Consider the following 22,602-nt stretch of genomic DNA (forward strand, 5'->3'; position numbering starts at 1 on the left):
GTTCAGGTAAGTGTTTGAAGCTCGTACAGTATTTAAAAATAAGCGAAGATTTGCAGAATGCTTACTAATGCCTTTTTTCTGTTCTTTTCCTTTTTCCTTAGGAAGCGGCGTGCCGGGATGGGAATTACACCACCAAAGATGCCCGCAGAACAGAAGGAGCGATGAATGATTGGCAGAAGTGCCGCAAGGTAAGGCTGTTCCTAACGGTGTTCTTGTTCTTGCAGGAGCTGAGCGCAGAAGAAAGATGCAGGCCTACTGGAGACCGATCCGAACACGGTGAGTGTCACGCTGCAGGTGCAGAAAACGCAAAGCATGTTTCTCAGCCTGGGTGTGGCTTAAATAGTCTCTGGATATACAGGTGTCTCTGGACTGAACCACACCCAAAAGACTAGACCGCAGATGCAGTTCTGGGAACCGGAATAGGTGGGGGCATCCATCTTGTCCCCATCAATGCACTTCAAGCCCAATCCCTAATGTTATCCTATGGGAGTGAGTGAGTCTGGTGCCACAAGCGCCAGGTCTGACTCCAAGTGGGTCTTTGGAGGGATGGAGAGGCCCTTGAGGGCCATGTAGGTGATCGTGGCCTGGCTCCAGCCTGACATCTTGGAGGGCTGGGGACATGAGGGGCAGGAATCATGACACATGGAGAGGCAATAGGGAGAGCTTCCTTGTTGCAGACCCCTGCGTTAGAAGAAAAATAGAAAAAGGAAAAAAGTGCCACCCCCAGAAGGGCCTCGGGTGACTGGAACAGCGGGCGCAGATTGTGTATTCTCACATGCTGTCTGAGCCACCGGATTGGCTGAGCGCCCTTCCCCGAGTGTGAATGTATTTTTCCCTATTGCCTCTTTATGTGAACTATAAAAAGGGGAACATTCAGAAACTGCTTTTTAAGCTTCACATCTGTGCGAAACAGCTTCTCCTCATTAACCTGAAACATGGTGGAGTCCATTGTAGTAGGTTGTAGGGAAATCATGGTGGTCTCCAATATAGACATTTGTTGTTTTACAAAATCTAGTACATCTTTTGTGCTTTCTCCATCCTTCTCTCCATATTTCCCTGGGCCCTTCAGAATGTCTTGCAGGTCAATGAAATACATCCAAAGCATCTTTAAAGATGTTTCAGCATTGTTCCACAAGAAGGCCTGACAGATAATACATAACTGCATAAGTGCACATATCATGTTAGAATGTCATAGAAGTTAATTAAAATATTTTGCCTGGATTTCTGATAGTCACCTACTTGACTAAGATAAGCATTTGGAGTTATCCTTTTTTGTTTAAGTAAAATATTTGACATGAGTGTTTTGTTGCTTCACATTTTACAGGTTGTTAAGGTAAACACAAAGCCAGTGCTGGAGAAGCTTGTTAGTTCAAGTGGAGATAGCCCTGCTTCTCACTGCCAAGCAACATCTGCTAAAAAGGTAATGTTCTGTGAGTAGTTCTAACAGTAGGTCCAGATTAAATGGATGCCATTTGTCTGTTACCGTAATACACACGCGCACAAACTCAGAGCCATACATGCACATACACACGTACACACAGACTCTCGATGGAGTCAGTTATTGTTGTCTGAAACACCATTTGCTTCAATCACACCTTTCAGTACTTCCCTGCTGCTCTTATTAGATGTTCACACTGTCTATAGCTCATTTCTTGTCTTACTTGGACGGTTTTTCTTGCATGTAGATATGTGAATTCACATTGCATGGAAATGTACATGTGCCTAAGAAACTGTATGAGAATACCTGAAGAATACTATAACAAAATGTCCTGTGTCTTGGTGATTTATGATTTACTCTATGAAGGCGAGAGACCCCCAAAACTGCTGGCAAATCTCCCAACAGAGTCAATAAAAGTACATTGCAGGAGGGAATAACGCCAAGACCAAGTGAGAGTGTGGTTAAAGGCTTTATCTAAATTAGGGCCAACTGAATCTACTCTGCTCATGCCGAGAGCGCTCTGCAGGAAACAAGTTATACTTCATTTTTATACAGTGTTCATCATTCAAGAGCGGGGAGGCCTAAGGGGCACAAAGTCAATCGGGATTGGACACTAAGAACAGGCACCTATAGGTGCCATAGGGATGGCGATGGATGATTGGTCTGCAGGCACGTGGTGAGATGACATGGAACTGGGGGTCAAACGTTCAGCTGGGCTCATCTGCTTGCCATCTTTGTGTTGTTACTTGACATCCTACCCTGGCAAAATGTTGCCCTTGCGGCCACACATTCTCATGCATTCAAACTTTGACCTGTTTGTCCGTCGGCAAGACCGGTATCTCAACACTTGTAAAAACCGTGTTCCAGGGCAGGCTTATTTACTGCCAGTCATGAATTATTCACCTCATCAAAGGTATTACTCTAATGTCAAAACACATTCAGAATATACTAGACAAGAGGGTATAGGTTGAGGGGTCAGTGTATGGTCGGAGGTGTCCATTCAACATCAATAAAGAGAATTTCAAAATATATAGCCAGGATGACCGGGTTACAAAAAGGCAAATAATATGGTGTGCATGCACTTCATTATAGGGGCTCGTGTTCTAGGGTCCAGACATCCCTAAATCCTTGTTGCCCTCAAAATGAGCTGAGGTGAGTTGAGGCCCCCCTTGCTGTCTGAGTTCATAATAGTACACAGTGACTCGTGGCGTTTCAGAACATATTTAATATAAGGCTTTTTAACACATGGCTGGCTTTTCGTGCTAAAATCACATAGATTCAAAATACATTTTTATCCTCTCATGATTAACTAGTTTTACTACAGAAGAGAAACAAGGGATTTGTCACTAAACATTCACCTAATAAAACATTTCTTTGACTCGAATTCACTTGTGGAAAAACACACAAGTTATGCTTAAAGCTCTATGAGAGTACCAGCTAGGAGCAACTAACTTAAGGATCATACTTATCAGACATTAAACTTGCAATTACATTTAGCTTTGTTAAAAGTGAGCTAGCTTTGTGCGAACACGTCCAGATCTCTATTTTGTTAACCTTGCATTTTAGTGTTATGAATATTTCAGAGTTATAGGTTGACATGTTTTATACTTTCAACATGGTGAGATAGCATAGGAATTTTCGATCACACACATATATGTATTTACATTGTTTTACTCATAGGCCTTCTTAGTTTATCAGCAGGTTTATGATGTTGTACAGAGTGGGAAAGCATGCTTGCTTTTATCTATATCAAAGGAAAAATAGGTTCACTGGTTTAAGGGTCTTTTTCAACTGTTGACTTTGCCTTAGAATACACTGGGATTATGTTTTTTACGGCCGGGTTCTGTGGGGTGCGGGGCAGGTTTACAGAGATGGATAGCTTCTGCTCTGGCCTTTGCAATGGGTTGTATCTGAGTCAGGGAAGGGAGTCGGATGGCAAATGATACAGTGTGGACTTTGTTGAGTTCTTGCAGCCAGCCTTCTCATCGGAACCAGGCAGTTATGTGGACGGCAGAGGGGAGGAGGTGGGGGGAGGCTCTTGCTTACTGTGTGTGCTCGACGGGGAGGGCTGCAGGCTGGAGTGGAACCTGAATAGTCAATTACTATTACAAAATGGAGTCTGTGATTTATAAAATGGACTCTTAATCCCCTCTGGTTTTACCATGTAACGTGTGTAAGAGGGTATCGCGGCATTCAGAGATAGTCCCATACGAAAAGGGTTCATGGTTCCTAAAGGTGTTCCCACACGAGTGCCCCGGGGCCGGGGCCCTGGGCCCAAAGCAGCCGTGACTGGGCCTACCCAGAAAGCATAGGAATAAGGGAGGGGGTCTCAAGTGCCCCCTCCTTCCACTCATCTACTTGGAAATTATCAAGGGAACTCTTTCTCTACTTGATTTGCAAAATTCTTTGGATGCATCAAAATAGGTATAGCCAGCCCGTTATATTCATAGAGCTTGGATGCAAAGAACAAAGTCCATAAACCAGATAGATCCGTAAAATATGGAGTAAGACGGCGCATAACGATAAAATGCGTCTACTTATAGACGTGTAATGTGTTAAGAATCTGGTATTTATTTTTGCTGTGACTCTGCGATCATGTTCTCCTTGCAAACACTCTTCTTTTACTGTATATCTGTGCTATTTATGACTTCTGCTGCGATGAAATACTGATGCATAACACCTTTTAAAATGGTTTCATTTGGTTTTACCAACTTTGTTGTTATCTTTACCCTTTGTAATCCTATTGGAAATGTACTATGTGTGTTTTTGTACTTGAAGATTTTACACTGAATAAAGTGTGTTTGACTGACTGACTGTATATCCATCTGACAATACATGTAACTTCGGCGCAGGCCTAATCATGGAGAAAGGGCAACATTCTGCACCATCATCAAATTACTTCTTTTTAGATGACTGGAGTAGGAGTTCCAAAGCTCGTTCCGTATCAGTATTTTTAATTATTGATGTACCCTCGGGGTGTACTGCCTGTAACCCCTATATACAATCCAGTAGCAAATACAATAACCAAAGGTTGTATCCTGCAAGTGTTAGTGGACCATGGAAATGTCCATGCATGTTTGTGCCAATACTTGCCTCCACGAGAGAACACTGCATAGCAGACCAAAATATAGCCAGATGTTTGGATGGTGTCTGGAATCTGACCTTAAATCCACTGCTCAAGTGAAAACCGGGGAAAATACAATAAAACAATTGAATGTTGTGACCCCAATTGGCTCCATTAAATGGGTGGCGATTCAAAGCAGAGTTGGCAAGCAACTTCCAAGATTCCTACTTTTCCCAAAGCTCTGTACCCATACGGTATCAAACCTAATGACAAATCACAAAGAATGATAAAGCCATCCTAGAAGGATTGAACAGAAGCCCCTCCTGGAGCTGCATATTTTCAAAGACCCCTTTCTGAGGCTGAAGCTCTGCCAGTGAATGAGCATCCCAGTTCTCTTTAGACATGAGAAAAAGGACTATCCAGGCTCATTTTGCACTTGTCAGGATGGTAACTAAGTTACGTTGTCGTTCAATTCCCTTCTTTGAGATGTCAGGCTGTGACCCATGTAGGGAGCCTGACCAGAGCACATGAGGACAACCATCAACTAGCAATGATGACAGCCAGAAGCATCAGTGACCTATGACTGTGCCGAAGAACTTTGAAGCAACTATCAAGACATTGAGCACTACAATGGTGCATCTTCCAACTCCTCCTGCATCTGTTGACCTTCCTGCAAGTAGAGACTCTGCTGATCAATTACAGTCCAATATTGTTAATCTGCCTCAGTTGCAAGGTTTACACTAGGTGACTGGCTGACCGCCTGTCCAAAGTTATCTAGTTAAAAACACTTCCTCATTAAACAGGTTTCAACACCACATTGGTTGCTAGAGCCTACCTCCGTAGGTTTTGTCTATTGAATTGTCTTGGTTCATGGTACTGGATAGGAAGAAGCCCTTCAATGTATCCTTACTTCAAATGGTCAAAAATAGAAAAAAGGCTATTCCGGGAGGTTGTTTTTTTGCAGTCAAGGCATGCAGTTTGTGGAAAAAGGTCCCACCTAAAGCAAGGACAATGACCGATTTGCTGACATGTTTTTTGACTTTCAGTAAAACACATTAAACAAATCAACTTTACTATTAAGACAAGACTAATCGATTGCAAACAAAATCCAAATACAAACTCAAAAGAATGTTGCCTGTGGTCATCAGAGTCACCTATTAGACCAAAAAAAGAAATGTTCTTTTCCAGTTGATTAAAAAAATAAAAAATTGGAACCACTGATGCATTTGGTGCATTTTTAGCTTGGGTATACATCAGATGATTGACAAGCACTTTTTGAACTGTTGAGTAGACCCTAATGGGGAAATCATTATGTACACATACGAATATCTTGACTGTTTCTGCTGTCATCATATCATTTATGCATTGTGCCATGACCATGATCTTACATATGTTCATTATTATGATAATACTAATACTAACCATCCCGGCCCACCTTGTACCCATCTTCGGTATCCACCTTCAAAGTCACTCACTCTCCCTCTTCACTGTCGTCCGACTAAGAGTCTACTGCAAATCCTGTGCCCCCTGTTCTGAGACCACCAGATCAGCTATTAATTGCCTCCAATCCTCCGTCCTCCTGGTACGGGTTCCTGCCTCTCGCTTCTTGCCATACCACGGACTTCGCATCAGCCCACTTTAGCAGGTCCCTCCACCAACTCCCCACAGCCGATCTGCCTTGTGCCTTCCACCCCATTGCTATTCTGAATTTCACTAGTATATGCGCTAGGTCTTTGAGTTTGCTCACTTGTCTGGCTTGTTTCGTTCTCAGGAAACCCCCTAATAGACACCCCTTCGGGGATCCCACATCCAGGATAATGTCTGCTCTTGCCATTAACTGGGCTACTTCACCCCAGAATCTGCCTATCTCTACACATGCCCTGAACATGTGTACCATATCTACCTTTTCCTCTCCACACTTCGCGCAGGACTGAACTTTCGCCAGATTGAATGTAGCTATTGTGTTCGGGGTCAGGTATGCCCTGTGGGTAACATATAACTGTATTTGTTGTAGGCGCGCATTCCTTGACACCCTTTTGTGGTACCCCATCGCCCATCTCCACCCTTCATCCGACATTGGCTCCCCCAATTCTGCCTCCCAAGATCACCTTGTCTTCTCCAGTTACTCCCCACCTTCAGACATCAACAACTCGTACATATGCTAGACTTCATGCCCCCCCATCTGACACATCATAAAATGTTTCCACAATCCTGACCTGTAGGGGCATCTCGGGCTCTGGCCACTTACGCCTAAGATTCGCCACCAGTCAAGTATACGTGATGTATTGCTCTTTGTGCACCCCTGCATTTCTGATTACCTCCTCAAACTCCATGGGCTTCCCATCTTTAATGATGTTGTCTACTGTCGCTACCCCCATGGGCTCCCACCATCTATGCACATTCAGCCTGATTTGTTCATCAGCCCATTCCAGTGCAACTAGTTGTATCTGTGGGGAGTACGGTATTACTTTACCCACCCTGAAACATGCTCTGTGCCATATTTTCCTCCCCAGCTCCAACAATAACTTCTCTCTGATCATGCACCAATCTGGCAACCATATCACTTCATTCAGCAAGATCCGGGAGCATTCTGCATGTAACAACCTTGATTTGGATGTTTGTTCATCTGACAGCCATTTGGCCAAGAATTGCAGCTGACTAGCTATAAAATACACCTCGAAAGTGGGCAGTTTTATGCCTCCTTGTTCAGACTTATTCTGAAGCCTCCACAGTGCCACTCTGTGCCTAAAGTTGTGCCATATGAAACCCCCCTCATATGCTCTGCAACTTCTAAAAAAACGCCTTAGGTATCATGTACGGGACATTTGCGAAGTAATGTAGCAGTCTTGGTAGCACCACCATCTTGAGCAAGGCCGCCCGCCCCATCATGGACAATGGCAGGATCATTCAATTTGCCAAACATTTCTCAATCTTATTCACCGCCTTAACTCTATTATTTATGTGCTGAATCTGAGGATCGTGCTACACATATATTCCCAGGTATCTGAAAGTTTCTACCTCCCAACTAATCTTCAGCAACTTATCTACTGGTTTCCCAATATATACTCCCAGGGGGGGTAATTGCAGATTCTCATCTAGGTATCATAGATACAGGAGCATGTAATCTGCATATAGCGAGATCAGGTGTCTTTCATCGGAAGTGCTGATGCCCACCTCTCATATTCCTCCCGTAAATACGGTGCTAATGGTTCTAGTGCTAAAATAAATAGCATCGGGGACCATGGGCATCCCTGTCTCGTACCTTTACTTAATTGCCATTGCTCTCAGATCGTGTGGCCCGTTTTAGCTCTTGCTATCGGCTCATTGTACAGTAATCTCACCCATTCAATATATTAGGACCAATACCAAATTCTTTCAGCACTGCCATGGCCATCCGACAGAGTCAAATGCCTTAACTGCATCCAATGCCACCACTGCCACCTCTTGTGTATCCCTCCTGGTATAGTGTATTGTATGGTATAATTTTGGCAAGTTATTAGTAATATTCCTTTGGGGTACATATCCCGTCTGATCTGGGTGTATGAGTTTACTGATGATCAGCCAAAGCCTTTTTGCCATGACTGCAGTAGGAATTTTCCCATCCTGATTCAGCAGTGATACCGGTCTGTATGATCTGTATTCTGTGTCTGGCTTATCCGGTTTAAGGAGTGGGATAATTATCGACTATTTCAGAGACCCCAGCAATTTATCTTTATCAAATGCCTCACTGAACATTGCTAGTAATGGAGGAAGTATGTTGGCCCCATATTCTTTGTATAATTCACTGGGGAGACCATCCACCCCTGGGACTTAGCTGGTTGGTAGCTCTTTTATTACACTTTCCAGTTCTTCTAATGTGATGGGACCTTCCAGACTGTCTATATCCTCTGCGTGCAGTTTAGGGAGCTTGATCTCAGTCTACGTCTCTTGTATATTCACCTCTTCTGTATCTACAGCCTCATAATATAATTGCTTGTAATAGTCATAAAAACATTTGTTAACTCCTCCTTGGGTCTCCCATAGCTTCCCATCCCTCCCCTTCACAGCTCTAATAGTCTGCCGTTTGGTCTCGCTCTTCTACAGCCATGCCTGGTTTGTGTCCCTCTGCATGTTTTCTCTCAACAAATTTCTTATAACTTAATTTGCCCAACCTGTCCCAAAGTACTTTACACTCCTGCTGTAGGACAGCCATCTTTTTGGCTTCCTCTAAGGATCTATCTCCACCATGCGTTATGATTTCTATCTTTTTCTCTGCATCCTGTAGTTCCCATGTTATAACCTCCTGCAACCCTTTTGACTTTGCTATGGCCGCCCCTCTGATCACCACTTTAAAGGCTTCCCACAACGTACCAGACGAATCTACGCTGCCAGTTTTATTCTCAAAATACTCCTTCACTCCGTTCTCAAGTGCTCCTAGAATATTATGTCTTTCAGTGCTTCAACCCTCAATCTCCAGGTAGGAATCCTAGCTCGGGCGGAAGGACCTACCATGTTACCACCAGCTGGGCATGATCCGACAGGACCCTGGCTTTGTACTCCGCTTGTGTGAATTCCCCCACCACTTCCTCCCCCACAAACACATTATCCAATCTTTTGCACAAGTTCTTTGGGGCTGTGTAGTGCGAGTACACTTGCTCTTGTGGATACATTTTCCTCCATAGATCCACTAATTTGAGCGTATGTAGCAGTGCATTCAGAGCTTTAGCCGCTGGGGTTGGATGTGCAAGCTTGCTATCTGATCTATCCACTTTTGGGTCTAGAGTGCAATTAAATTCTCCGCCCCATATCAACGCTTCATCCCTCTATGGGCTAATTTTGGGATACAGAGCTCTAAAATAAGCTGTGGTATCTTGGTTTGGGGCACACATATGAATGACACATATTTCTCTACTCTCTACCAGCCCCCTAATAATCACCATCCTGCCATCTTTGTCTACATACCTCTGGGGGCGCTTGAATGGGACCGATGATGTGAACCAGATTAGAACCCTTCTGGCATATACCTTCTTAGTTTGGTATTACATAAATATACATTCATGTAATATTGTGAATTTTATTCTAAACTGTACATTTTATTCATTGTAAATTTTATTCACGTAACATTGTAAGATTTGCATATACTTTCTGCTGCGCCCGGTAACCTTTGGGTCTGGAGTGCATTATAAATAAATAAACAAACAAACAACAAACATATGCCTAGTATGTTGATCCCAGAGTTACTCCGCTCCATTTGCATGCTATCATGTCTTGCTTCTCTTTGGTGAGGTGGATTTCTTCTATCCATCTTTCCACCAGCGTCACTGTGGGCCAACTCCCCTTTAACTACCCCAACTCTCTCACCACCCCCTCCCCAACTGTTCCCAACATTTGCCCAGCTCCAATACTGAATCTCACGCATCCCTGCATCTCACTCCTTTCTTGGCCTAGTGCCAGTACTCGGAATGCAGCGTGAGGATACCAGGCTACTGGTATCCTAACTAAATTATTCTTAATGTGTCGATTGTGTGATTCCTAGCGCGGCTTCTAGCTAGCCGCTTCTGTGCTTCCTGCATCTAGCAACATTAATAAGCACCGCATTTTTGCGCAGTTGAAGTGTCTCCATCAGATCATTATGTTTTAGACCATGTTTACAACAGAATTCATGAAAGTCAAATTGCAGCTTCACAAATCACTTCTCTCTCCTTCTTGGTCATCCTTATCCATTTGCACGTTGTGCGAGTCCTCCATGGGTTCACATCTTCAGGATTCTCAAAGAAGACTGCACAATCTTTATGCAGCACCTTTATCTTCGCCGGGTACAGCAACATGTAATTGAGGTTAGCTGCATATAACCTCCTTTTAAGAGCCCGTAGCTCATCCTCTGTTTCTGCACATAAAAGGTGTAATCTGGATATGTGTGATGGATGTGGACACCCTGTGGATCGTTCCTCCTTTCTGAAAGTGTTCCGGAATCTTCTCCCAATCTTTGTAATTTAATATCTTGCCAGTTATTGGCTGGGGTGGCTCTCCAGGCAGTGGTCTTCTTTTCAGGGCCCTGTGCGCTATTTCTACTGTGAATCCTTGGGTCAGTGACCCAGCCCCAATTTCCTGCAAAAACATGTCTTCCACATAGTTGGTCAGATTTGGCCCTTATTTGCCTTCTGGAAGCCCAATAATCTGCACGTTGTTTCTTCGCGCCCATCCCTCTGCTTCTTCTGCCCTGTTTTCCAGATTCCTCACTTGTTGTTTCAGCACGGTGACGTCTTGTGATTGCTCATTGCAGCTGCTTGTATTAGCTTTTACTTCTTTCTCTAGTGTCCGAGTGCGTTCCGACAATGCTCTGCCATCTTGTCTCAGGAGGTTTTTGTCTATGTTCATTGCATCAATTTTGGATTCCATCTTCGCTTTCAGCTCTGCTATTGCTTCCAATATTTGCTGGTCCATGCGTCCCAGTGGTTCACCTTTGCGTTTGCTGTGCGTCGTCATTCTTGTGCCATCTGTCATCTGCGTAGGTTTGGCGATTGCTTCTATAGATGGCTGCTTCCCTTTATTCTTATTTGTTTTTGTTGACATTGCAGCGCCCGCTCGTACTAAAGTGCTGCTGCCATTCCAGTTTCTATAGTGCGGCCACCACCTATCTGTGGATGTACTTGCTCTAAGTTTAACAGGCCTTCTGGTCTTAGTTTGGTCTGCCTTTGTGTTTCCCCTTTCTTGATATAGGCTCTCCTTCACTAAGACCACGAGGAGGGTCAGCGACCGCCACTTTAGGCAGTGGCCATCCTTTCCACTTGCATGTCTCTTCTTCATCTTTGGTGTCTTCGTGTTACCCTATCATTGAGACTTGCCCTCCCTGGCTCTCTTGTATCTTACCTTGTATGATGTGACCAGTCACTATACCATCTAGTAGCTACCCAGGTCTCTGTAACCTCCTTGATGGTGCGTGCTTGCTGGTGTGCGCCTTTCCACGTCTGTCCGGTAGCAGTTCCTGTGCCGGTAGGCTGTTACTGTCCGCTTCCATGTAGTTGCACTCCTATTATGTCGCCTCAGTGGCTAAGTGCCACTTCAAAAGCTGCTGTGTCCACCACAATTCTGTGTCTCGCTATAGGCAGTTCTTACTATTTGCCTAGTGCTAGATCCTTCTGAAGATATGCGCATGGTGCATGGTGTAATGTAGTTCCTCTGCTTGTGTGATGGGCTGTTCTGCAGGTCACTTTTCCCTCACATATGTTTTCTTTTGTCACTAGGTCCTGCCAAGTGCCACTGCAATGTGGTGCCTACCCATGAGCACCTACTCTCTTAATCTCCCTTCTGCTATCTCCTATCTCGGCCAACTTGCTCCTGTAATACATCCACATGAGTGTCGCATACTGATTACTGTATCTGTATTCAGCCTACTGCGCCCATTGTCATCCTTTCAGCGCTGGCCACTCTGTATCCCGTTCAGGGCACTGCAGTAGCCGCTCTGCAGCAACTTTTACAGCCTGCGTGTGCTTCGATCCGTTATTCTCCTTCAGGCCCCTTTCACTGTTTGCCCCTCACTGGGCCATCTCCTGGTTCATCGCGTGCCGCTCTACAGCACCTGTGTCACTTTGCAAACTGCTGGTGTTGGCCACACTTGTAGCCCTTTCCCGCTTCAGGCAGCCTGCTCACGTTGTAATACACTGCACTTTTACAATGTTTCTCACAGTACGTTACTTCATTGTTATGCTAGTTTCCTTTGCTTTATACTGTTCAGCCCTCTCCCCAGCGTTACACTCAGGCTACTGTATCCCTGATTTCTTTGATCATAGCATATAGAATGCCTTTGTTATTCCAGTCCCGATGCAATGCTGCCAGCAGCGTCTCTCTCCCACTTCGTCGGGGGGAGGTGATTCCAAACCTGTCTCTCCTGGTCCCGGTCTTCGGCTATACCTCTGTAGTCTGATTATTGGGGCAGTGTTGTATAAACCGTATTGCCTTCCCCCCGGACTGTGAGCACGGTACTCACAGCTGCCTCCTCTTCTAATGCAGATGGTGTCGCATCCAGCAGGTTCTCCCTCTCTGCCAGCCGTTCACGTGCCACGATCTCATTGGTGCACGTTCCGATCCTGTACAGACGAACAGCGGCATGCTTGTTATTCTTTCACACAGCTGCTCTTACTGTGGTACCGTGATCACACAGCTTGTCCCTTTCTCCTCACCAGGCGCCATTTTATTTTCTCTGCAGGATGGCCGTTCCAGAACTTCTACTTGTCGCTGTTCACTCTTCATGCTGCCAACCACACTACATTTACGCATATTGCATGCTCCTAATATTCATACAGCCGTGGATGTGAGTTGGCTATGTACAGCTAGTTTAAAGCGCATTTTCTTCCCAGGATCAACAAAGGATCAGCAGGAGCACTCACGAGACATGTCCTATCTCGCAGCCATGTCAGTAATAATAATAATAATTATTATTATTAATGCAGTAGATGACACTCAGCAATTTGACTAATTGTACCCCCTGCGCAGTTCAATCCCAATTCCCAAACACAAGAATAGTGAAAATAAGCAAATGTGAAAGTAATAGGAAACATCTGAAGATAGATTAATCGACTTTCTTACATCCCTTTGGCAGATCGCCAGGTATCGGCATGCCGAAGTCACCAACAGTTTGGATGTATTGAACATGCCCAGTACGAGCAGTGACTGCAGATTTTCTACTGTAGCGCCACAGGTTAGTATGGAATGTTATGTAATTTGATCTATGTAGAACAACACTATATAATTCACATGCACACGATTTCTGAAGAGAATTCGATCTCATGATATTGTTTATGGAAGCTCAATGTCTGTTAAGTTCTTAATCCTTGTTAGTGAGGAGTGTTAGGGTTGGACGTGGAGCGTGATTCATGTGAAATTCCTCATTCTCATCATTTCAGTCATTATTATCTCCTGTGTGCCTCAACTCTCAGTTCTCCTTATTATTCCCCTTTATATTGCACCATCAATCGGACTGTCATTTAAATTCTGTAAGGTACCGATTGATCAGTTGATTGTTTCATAGTTAATTTGCACATTTAGATTTTATTTTGTTTTGCATGCATATTTTAGTCATTCAAGTTTTATTCTTGTTTTTATTATACCTCGTCATTGAGCCTGTTTTTAGAACTTTGTAAATCTGCTTGTGACTTTGTGACTTTTTGACTGGGGCAGACACGGTTGCGCCCTTTAATACCTGTTTAACAGCCTCCTGATAACGACCCCCTGCAAACTACAATTCCTGTGAGAATTGCAGTCGGTGCACGCTCATAGGAATCAGTCAGATGCGTTATCGCCGGTGCACCAGGAACTAGCAAGTCTGCATAAGCCTGCGCTTGACATGGCGTGCTGACTCCTCCCTTGGAGTTTCTGCCTCAGCTGGAGTCATAACTTTATTAATCTGCTTTGCTTGCTGATCGTCCAGGTTTGTTGTGTGGATTCATGAGGAAAGCCACAGTTAGAAGTGCTGCTACTTGTGCAAAAGGCACGCAAGCAAGCTATTATACAGAAATATCTAGATCTGTATGTATACCCGAATGTAACAGTTTCCCCTACTGCCTGTCCTGTTGTAACAAGCCTAAATACTGGGGCTGATCAGAATCATACTGACCCGTACGATACTGGTGGAATATTTATTCAGTTAAAATGTCCTCTTACTGGCGCCCCTGTAGTTCATAGGTGCCCGGGCCCTGTCGTTGGGGCTACTATGACAGTAGGTTAGTGTCAGTGCACCAGTTTCACCAGACTCTGCTAATAGTAGGGCTTTGGTGTCACAAGTAGATATAACTAAAAAAAGGGACTCTGGCTCTGTTAAACTTGCATTACTTAACGCTTGGTCACTGGACAAGCATGCCATGGACGTCCGGGATTATATTGTAGACCAAAACATTGATATCATGTGTCTCCCAGAAACATGGCTCGGGGGTTCTAGTGGCCCCAACATTGTTCTGGCCACTCCAGAGGAATATGTCTTTTTTGGCCAAAATAGAGAATCAGGAAGGGAGGAGGGGTAGCAATTATCTTTAGGAAAGTTCTTAACTTTTCCCAGAAATCTATGATTTGAAAAGGGTGTCAAATGATGGTGATCAAATCAACCCAGACTCCCAATAAGTGCCTGAATATTGTCCTTATCTATCGCCCTCCTAACGATATGCAATTTCTTTCTGGAGGAAATTTCAGGAATCTTGTCATCCCTGAGAAAACCTAGCAATGCCACTATAGGACTGGGGGATCGTAATAGGTCATTTAGCAACCCCTCAGACACTGAAGCTACTCATTTGGAACATCTTCTGAAGAATAATGGGTTCCTCATCTATAATAAGGAACCAACTCATAGTATGGGGAAGGTGCTGGATTGGGTGAGAGCTAGAAATCTGGTGTTGAACCCACTGCAGATCGGTCCTTGTATTTGGTCTGACCACTTCTTTGTTGTCACCAGCTTTGCCCCTCCCATTCCTAAGGCCCAAAAAATCAATATTTTGAAGGAAGTGACAAGTAAATATTTAAATAACATTTATTTTAAGGACTTGGAGCACTACCTTAAGGGGCTTAAGGCCTCTACCTCAGATGGTGATACACCACACTTTTTGGAACAGGAATATGCAAAGGTTTGCTCATGCCTATTGGATAGGGTAGCCCCTTTCAAAATCCAGATCCTGAGAGAAAGGACGAACAATCAGAAGTGGTTGACTCCAGCACTGAAAGGAGCTGGGAAAAAGATAAATCACAAAGTAATAAAGATGCTTGGAAGTATATTAAAAAGTTGTATTGTGCAGAGATTTTGTTGGCAAACATTTGTTTTTTTTAATAATCCAATTGCCAAATCTTAAAACAATACCAAAACATTATTTGAGATTCTTAGAGACATAGAAAAATTAAAAGTACAGGTACAACAGGTCACTCCTTCGGAAGGTGACTGTGAATCAATTCAGAACACCTTTATGGATAAGATAACTGCTGTGCAGTCTTTTATTGCCAGCAACTTAACTATATTGATCAGGCTGCTGTACCCCAAGATCTGGAGGAATCAGTCCTTCAGGACAGACCTTCGTTCTCTTTTAAACCAGTATCTAAAGAGGGTCTGGCCATAATGCAAATAAATTAGACCCAGCACTTGTGCCAGCAACGTTCTTCCCTGTAAAATCATTCTGGGAAATTATGAGCTCTTTCTTCCTTTCCCAGTCTGCCTTGTTAATGCTTCTTTCAGGGATAGTCAAGTACCTGGCTCACTAAAAAATGTGTCGGTGACTCCCCTGTTAAAGAAACCTGAATTAGATCACAAAGCATTTACTAACTTCAGGCATATTACAAATGTACCTTTTCTGCTTAAAGTAATTGATAAAATTGCTGTGATAAAATTTTCGGAACATCTAGAGAGTGCTATAATCCTTGTTGAGAAGGGGATAGTCCTATCCCACCCCTTCTGCTTCCCCATGGTAAATAGATCACGTGTAGCCCAAGGAGGGAGAAAAAAGCCACCCACAAGGCACGTCACTTACTGAAATAACATAGAAATACATACAAATAATGCAGCCCACAGTCCTGTGCACGGACACCATGTTGGATCGGACCGGACGCCATCTTTTTGCTAGGCCCAAAAATCATCCCTCTGCAAACTCAGCTCTCCCATCCCCAGCATATTGCACAGAGAACCCCAGCCATCGCCACCACCTGCCAGCTCCATGCAAGCCTTGTTCTCACGGGATTCCAGCCATTTATTGTTGCAAATTTTTAGTATCATTTCCACAGAATGTGCTCTCTGCAGAGCGTGAGATCGAAGCAGGACCCAACACGATTGCCCATCCATCTCCACTAAACTGCCTATGCCCTCTCAACCCCCACCAGGCCAGAGCCCACGAGCCCAGACCCCCCAATCCCTTTCATGCTGATATGCTTCTGACCCCCTCGCACTCACCATTCCAGGACACCCACCATAGACTTAATCCTGTACGGCAGTATATTACCCCTCTAAAGCAACACACATCTGTCCGTATCATGAGGCACCAGGGAAAGTAAGCAGAAGATCAAACCCCCAGGGGGAGACACCTGGGAGCGGGACCATCAATAATGCCCTGAAGTCCTGAATGTAGATGTCGGAATGCCAATATATTAGTCCATTCTTTCCTAAGAACCCCCATTCATGATAGGATTTTAAGTACACCATTATTCATGTATTATCAGTTCCTGTTGTTTAGCTTAGTTAGTGATGTATGACATTCGTCCTGACCTTCACCGTGGAGATGAGCCCAGCTGGCCCACATGCCAAGTGATCGACTGGGAAGCAGCAGCCATTTGGAGCCTAGCATCACCTATAAAGCAGGTTGTGCGATACGGCCCCTCCAATCCACACTGTGATCTTTTATTGTATACGATGATGCCACTCATGTCGACATTGCTTCTTATAATGTGCTGCCCATGTATGGTTTAGCAGAGCGCTCTCGAGCAGCAGAGTTCTTTGCTGGCATTTTTATTTTTATATAAAACTTTGTCATCCGTGGAACTCATCTATTGGTCTCATTCCCTGACGGGTGTGTTATCTTTATTTTTTGCATCTTATGGGGACACGTGTATGGGTGCCCTCCTTCACCCTTGGCAGTCTGTATTCTTGGCTTTCCACAGGACGGAAAGCGCCCTGTTAGATCTGCAGACCAAAATGCTTAAAATCATGGACACAAGTATACTGGGCTGCTGATGCTAATTGATTTATCAGCAACCTTATATCTTGTGGACCATGAAAAGCTTATACATCGGCTTTTTAGTATTGGAAATTGTACCCGTGTCACAGTTACCTGGATTAAATCCTGTCTGGACAACAGGCTGTCCAAAGCTGATTGGGGAAATGTTTGTTCAAACCCCAAGCCACTCAAATGCAGAGGGCATCAAGGAGCTTGTCTCTCTCCCTCCTTATTTAACCTTTTTTTGATCGCTTATTGTGTGACAGGCTGGATGAGTTGGGAGTATGTTTTACTAATTACACAGATGACACTCAGCTCATCATGGAGCTGAGTGGGGCATATGAAAAAGGCACTGGGAGGATTTCCCGGACTTATAATTCCCTTCAAAATTGGTTGGCATCAAATGGAATGTGTCTGCTTATCACCTTATCTTTGGGTCATCCAAAGCCTGGGCTAAGCTCAATGACAAATACTTAGGCTTCAATTTTGAGGATCAGTGTATCAACCCAGTCACTAAGGTTAAGACACTGCGAGCAGTTTTTGAATTCTCACTCAGTTCGGAGGCACATATTGATCATGTGATCAGTAAAACCCAGTATCACTTGGAATCCAAAGGTGTCAGAAGTAAACTGTATTACGCTGGTCAGAGCCCTGATCATGCCCAGGATAGATTATTGTAGTGCCCTGCTAGCACGTTCCAGAATGCGCAGAGCAGGGAAATTACAGGTCCTGCAGAATGACGCTGTGTGTTCTGCTAAGAGCATACTAGACACAAGTCTATTTCAGTCCATTGAAGAAATCTTCACTGGATTATTATGGAAGCCAGAATCTGTTTTAAAGTGAATACAATGGTGCATAAGTGCCTTCATGGTCAAGCACCAGCATATCTGACGGACGACATTGTTGTGCTTGTTTGTTTGTTTTATTTGTTTGTTTAATATTTGTTATGCGCGCCAGACCCAGGGGTTTCAGGGCGCAATAGGCATCAAGAGGGTTGTTCAGCTTGGGTTGCAATGCTGTGCAGTATCATACATTGTATAAAGTCACTAATGATAAGGGCAGTTTGTAAAGGATAGGCATGAAACTAGTTAGTTACACAATAAAAAACAAGAAGAGGGACAAACAAGGGAGGTTAGATGTCATTTTCCTTGATCCAATGGATGACGAGAGATCTAAAGCGTTGGTATGGTAGGTCAGCCCTCAGGGTGGGGGGAGGGAGTTCCAATATTGTGCAGCTTTAACCGGGATGCTGCTCGCACCAGTCTTCGTGCGTTTAAACCTGAGCACTGTAAGAAGGTTGGCGTTAGTAGTTCTTGTGGGTCGGTTGGAGAGTTGTCTCAAAAATCTATCTATGAGATACTTTGGTGCAGCTTGGTGAAGGCATTTGTGAGTGAGGGACACTGTTGTGAGTAAGATTTTATCATTCGTAGACAGCCAGTCATTAGATCTTCTGTGGTCAGAAATATGGGCGTTCTCAGGAATACATAGGGCTGATCTTAAGGCGTTATTTTGCAAAATCTGGATCTTATTGATCATGTATTTATTACTCCCTAGGTGTAGGGCATTACAATAATCCAATTTGAAGAGAACAAGGGCTCTTGCCTAGGTAATGCAGTTGTTAGGGGAAAGGAAGGGCTCAGCTGCTCTAATTAGTTTTTTAGAGTCTAAGTAGAAGCCAAGGGTTTTGACTTCCTTGGCTACTCGATGTTATTATCATCTATTATGAAGTTGGAGTAATTATGGCCTAATTTGTTAAGATTCACATGGGTGCCCAGGATGAGGGGTTCCGTCTTGTCATCTTTCATGCATAGACCGTGAGAGGCCATCCATGCGTGGATGATGAGGTACACTCTATTCACAAAGGCCAAATCCTTGTTGTAGTCTCCCGTCAACGGGATCAGGATCTGAGTATCACCGGCATAGTTAGTGTAGGTGATACCAAGGACGTCTAGATCATCAAAAAGGGGCTTTGTGAAAATGTTGTATAGAGTGGGGGACACACAGGATCCCTGTGGCACCCCACAGGTGATTGAAATGGGGTCGGCGGCTGCTATGGGAGAGAGGACGCGCATTGTTCTATTGTATTGGCAGTTAGAGGGTTTGAGTCCAAGGATGACTTTTTCGACTTCCAAGATGGATACTTTATTAAAGTTGAAGCAGAAGGTACATTGATCCGGAGGTAATCGCGGTGGTTGGGACAGAGGCTTGGAAGTTTTGTTAGGCTTAGGGGCCAGGAGCAGGGTATCTTTTTTATTATTAATATTAGCTTTGAGGGTCGCTACCTTATGCGATAGGGCACTCTGAATGCTGGTACACCATAGTTTGAATTTGTGACAGGTATCTGGTGCTATGATAGGTGATTCTATTTCTTTAAGAATTGTAAACAATTCTTTAGTCCTAGAATTAGCTTGCATTATACGCAGATTGAATGAGGATTGTTTGGCGAGTATGATTTCTTTTTTGTAGAGGGAGGCTATTTTACTAAGATTGTTTTTATTAGTCTCAGAAGGATCTTGTCTCCAGATTTGTTCACTTTTGCGTTTTTTAGTCATAGCTTTCAAGTGAGGGGTGAACCAAGTTTTCACATGTTTTTTAGGTTTGCTCTTTCTACTGTCAGGTCTAAATGTATGTGAGAAGTATGATAGGTAGTATGGCTGGGTTAGGTAAAAACATTTATTAATTGTGAGAAGGGAATTCATAATTGGTTGTTGTACTTAACCTCCCTTTTACAGAGTGAGCATTCCCCAAGTCATCATGGAGGAAGTGAAGGTAAAAACGAAGGGAATTCATAATTGGTTGTTGTACTTAACCTCCCTTTTACAGAGTGAGAATTCCCCAAGTCATCATGGAGGAAGTGAAGGTAAAAACATTGATGAATTGTGAGAAGGGAATTCATAATTGGTTGTTGTACTTAACCTCCCTTTTACAGAGTGAGCATTTCCCAAGTCATCATGGAGGAAGTGATGCTGCTCACTGATTGGTGGAGTGAAGGGCCTCAGGGCAGCACCAACATTCTAAACTGCCTTTCATTGTTCATTCCCTAGCAGGAAGGTCCTGCTTTTGTTAAGTTCCTGGTTTTAGGCCCAATTTGAAGTTTTTATGAGAAGATTTGGCAGAGAGATCCTTGAAATCTGCTTTCCAGTTGATCAAGGACTACGTGGGACAGGCAATGCTGTTAATCTGGTGGGAGCGCAGCGTTTGTTTCAAGTGGAGAGAGCATTAACTTTCCATCAAGTTTCTTATCTTCATTAGGTATCTAGTGAGTTAGGTATTTAGGTTGCGGCAGAGAGTTTACTTCTTAAAGACATTGTCAAGTGTTAATTTGCTGGAAATAAACTCTACTTACTAAGAAAGACATTCTGTAAAATACATGTTGAATTAATACTGAACCTGACATGTGCGCTGCATGCAAAGAATCCTTGCAAGTAGAAGTCATGCTGGCTTACAGCAGTGTGGAAATGTGTGGTTAAAAAACTGTGAATGAAAGAAGACATTCTTAACTGCATATTTTTTTTAAAAGAAAGAAAGACAGTGCAAGATCAACAGGGTTAATTGATCTTTACGAACACTCTGCAATACTTTCAAAGGGAAGTGAAAGATGCTATGTCCAGGGTTGATTCCAGGTGTTGATCAGTTAATTCATGAGCTGAGGTCTGGGTTTTGCTGGCTTTGCTTTCACTTACACGCAAGACAGGAACATGATGGAGTTGGAATGTCATGTAGTCACCTTTTGAGAGGATAAGGTGTTTTTCTGCAATTTGGAACTTAACTTCCCTTCAAATGAATCCAAGTTTAATTGCAGGATACACTAAGAACTCATCAGAATAACCAAAGTTACTTACAAGTGCAAATTACATCCTCCAAGTTGTTAATGGAGGGTTAAAAGGTACTGATCCTATGAAGTAGTTTTGGATAACAGACTATGAAGGTTATGCTGTTTTCTGATTAACCTTATTCATTCCCTTCTGCAGATTCGTAGCCATTCAGAAGTTGGAGTCTGTTGTTTTTTATTTTATCCACATCCCCTTTCACCTGGGAGTGTTAGTTCTTCAGCTGGTAATTTACACAGTTGTTGATCAACAGTCGTGAGGGATCTGTGGGGTTCAGCAGCTCCCGCGGACAATAAAAGGAAGGACCGGACATTATTTTTCAGTGGTGCTATGGCGTCTAATGATGATAACATTATTTTGTTATACTCCTCTACCATGGTGAAGGGGTCAGTGTTGGCGTGGAGCAAATTTAAGGTGGGGAGAATCAATGGGGTGAGTTTTTCAGCTGTAATGTTTCTTTTGTTTCTAGTGGGAATGGCTGGGGCTATGTTAGTGGTGGGTAATGGAGGCGTAGCCTCTAGAGAGAAGGAAATCAGGTGGTGGTCAGACCAGAGTTGACTATTGATGGATGTAATGGAAGTCTGGTAGTTGTACTCTGCTACCCAGTCAAGGGTTCTTCCTTTGGTATGGGTGGCACCCATCTCTTTTTGGGTGAAGCCCAATTCCTCGAGGGAGTCATTGATGTGCATGGCGTTGATGTCAAATGGGTCATTGAAACCTAAATTAAGATCCCCTAGGAGGAGACAGTGTGAGTGGTTTTTGAGATTATTAGATAAAATATTAGTTAGGTCTTCTTCAAAGGAGCCTAGGGGGCCAGGAGGTCTGTATATAAGGTGGATAGACAGGGTCTGGGAGTCCAAGATGGGTAGCTTGGCCGTGAGAGATTTGCAAGAGTCTAGGTCTTGAGGTGTGGAGAGTCTCAAGGACAGATTGTTTTGGAAATTATGGCAAGGCCTCCACCTCGGGACTTAGTACGATCTATTCTAAGGAGAGTGTAATCCTCAGGGATGGCTAGCATGATTGCCGGGCCTGCTGCTGAATGAAGCCAGGATTCAGTTATAGCAAGGAAATCCTTTTTTTCTGTCTGGAGCAGGTCAGCAATTTCCGTTGCGTGGGCTACCATGAAACAGGCACTTATAAGGGCTCCTCTTATGCTAGTCTGGGTGGATTCCTTGGATGGTGAGTGGGAATCATGGAGGTGTTTCGGGTGGATATTGAAGTCTCGAGTAAGCCGGCTATTGAGCTGAAGTGGGTGTTTGGTCTTGATAGTTTTGTGGAGGGAGATGTTAGTGTTAGGCTGTAGGCTGCTGGAAGTATTGTTTATGACAGGGTGGCAAGTTTTAGCTAGAGGTTCATAGATTTTAGGCAGTCTAGCACAGAGTTTAGGGTTTCTCTGAAGGAGACTGCATGGTCTTGTGTCCAAATTATTCTGGCTTGGAGGTTTGCTATTGTTTGATATTATGGGTCATCGGATAGGGTGTTGTAGCTGTTACTGGCGAGGTAGGAATCATGATGGGATTTAAGGTGCTGATAAAGTATAGAATAGTCCTCAGCAGGACAGTATAGGTAATTTGCAAGTGCATAGTTTGCTCGTGTGTTGACTAAGTGGGATTG

At 43.8% G+C, this 22,602-nt stretch overlaps 1 protein-coding gene across 1 annotated transcript in view; it reads left to right on the top strand.

Moving 5' to 3' along the window:
* The window catches only part of LOC138468478 (uncharacterized), a 219,483-nt gene that overhangs the window by 160,580 nt on the left and 36,301 nt on the right, over positions 1-22,602 (top strand). Inside the window, exons 8-9 of the mRNA XM_069609005.1 lie at positions 1,325-1,420; positions 13,081-13,179. Of these exons, the coding sequence (XP_069465106.1) occupies positions 1,325-1,420; positions 13,081-13,179 (195 nt within the window). The remainder of the gene's footprint in view (positions 1-1,324; positions 1,421-13,080; positions 13,180-22,602) is intronic.

The sequence above is a fragment of the Ambystoma mexicanum genome, chromosome 4q (genome assembly GCF_040938575.1).
Source record: "Ambystoma mexicanum isolate Mex_15411 chromosome 4q, UKY_AmexF1_1, whole genome shotgun sequence".
Taxonomy (NCBI): Eukaryota; Metazoa; Chordata; class Amphibia; order Caudata; family Ambystomatidae; genus Ambystoma; species Ambystoma mexicanum.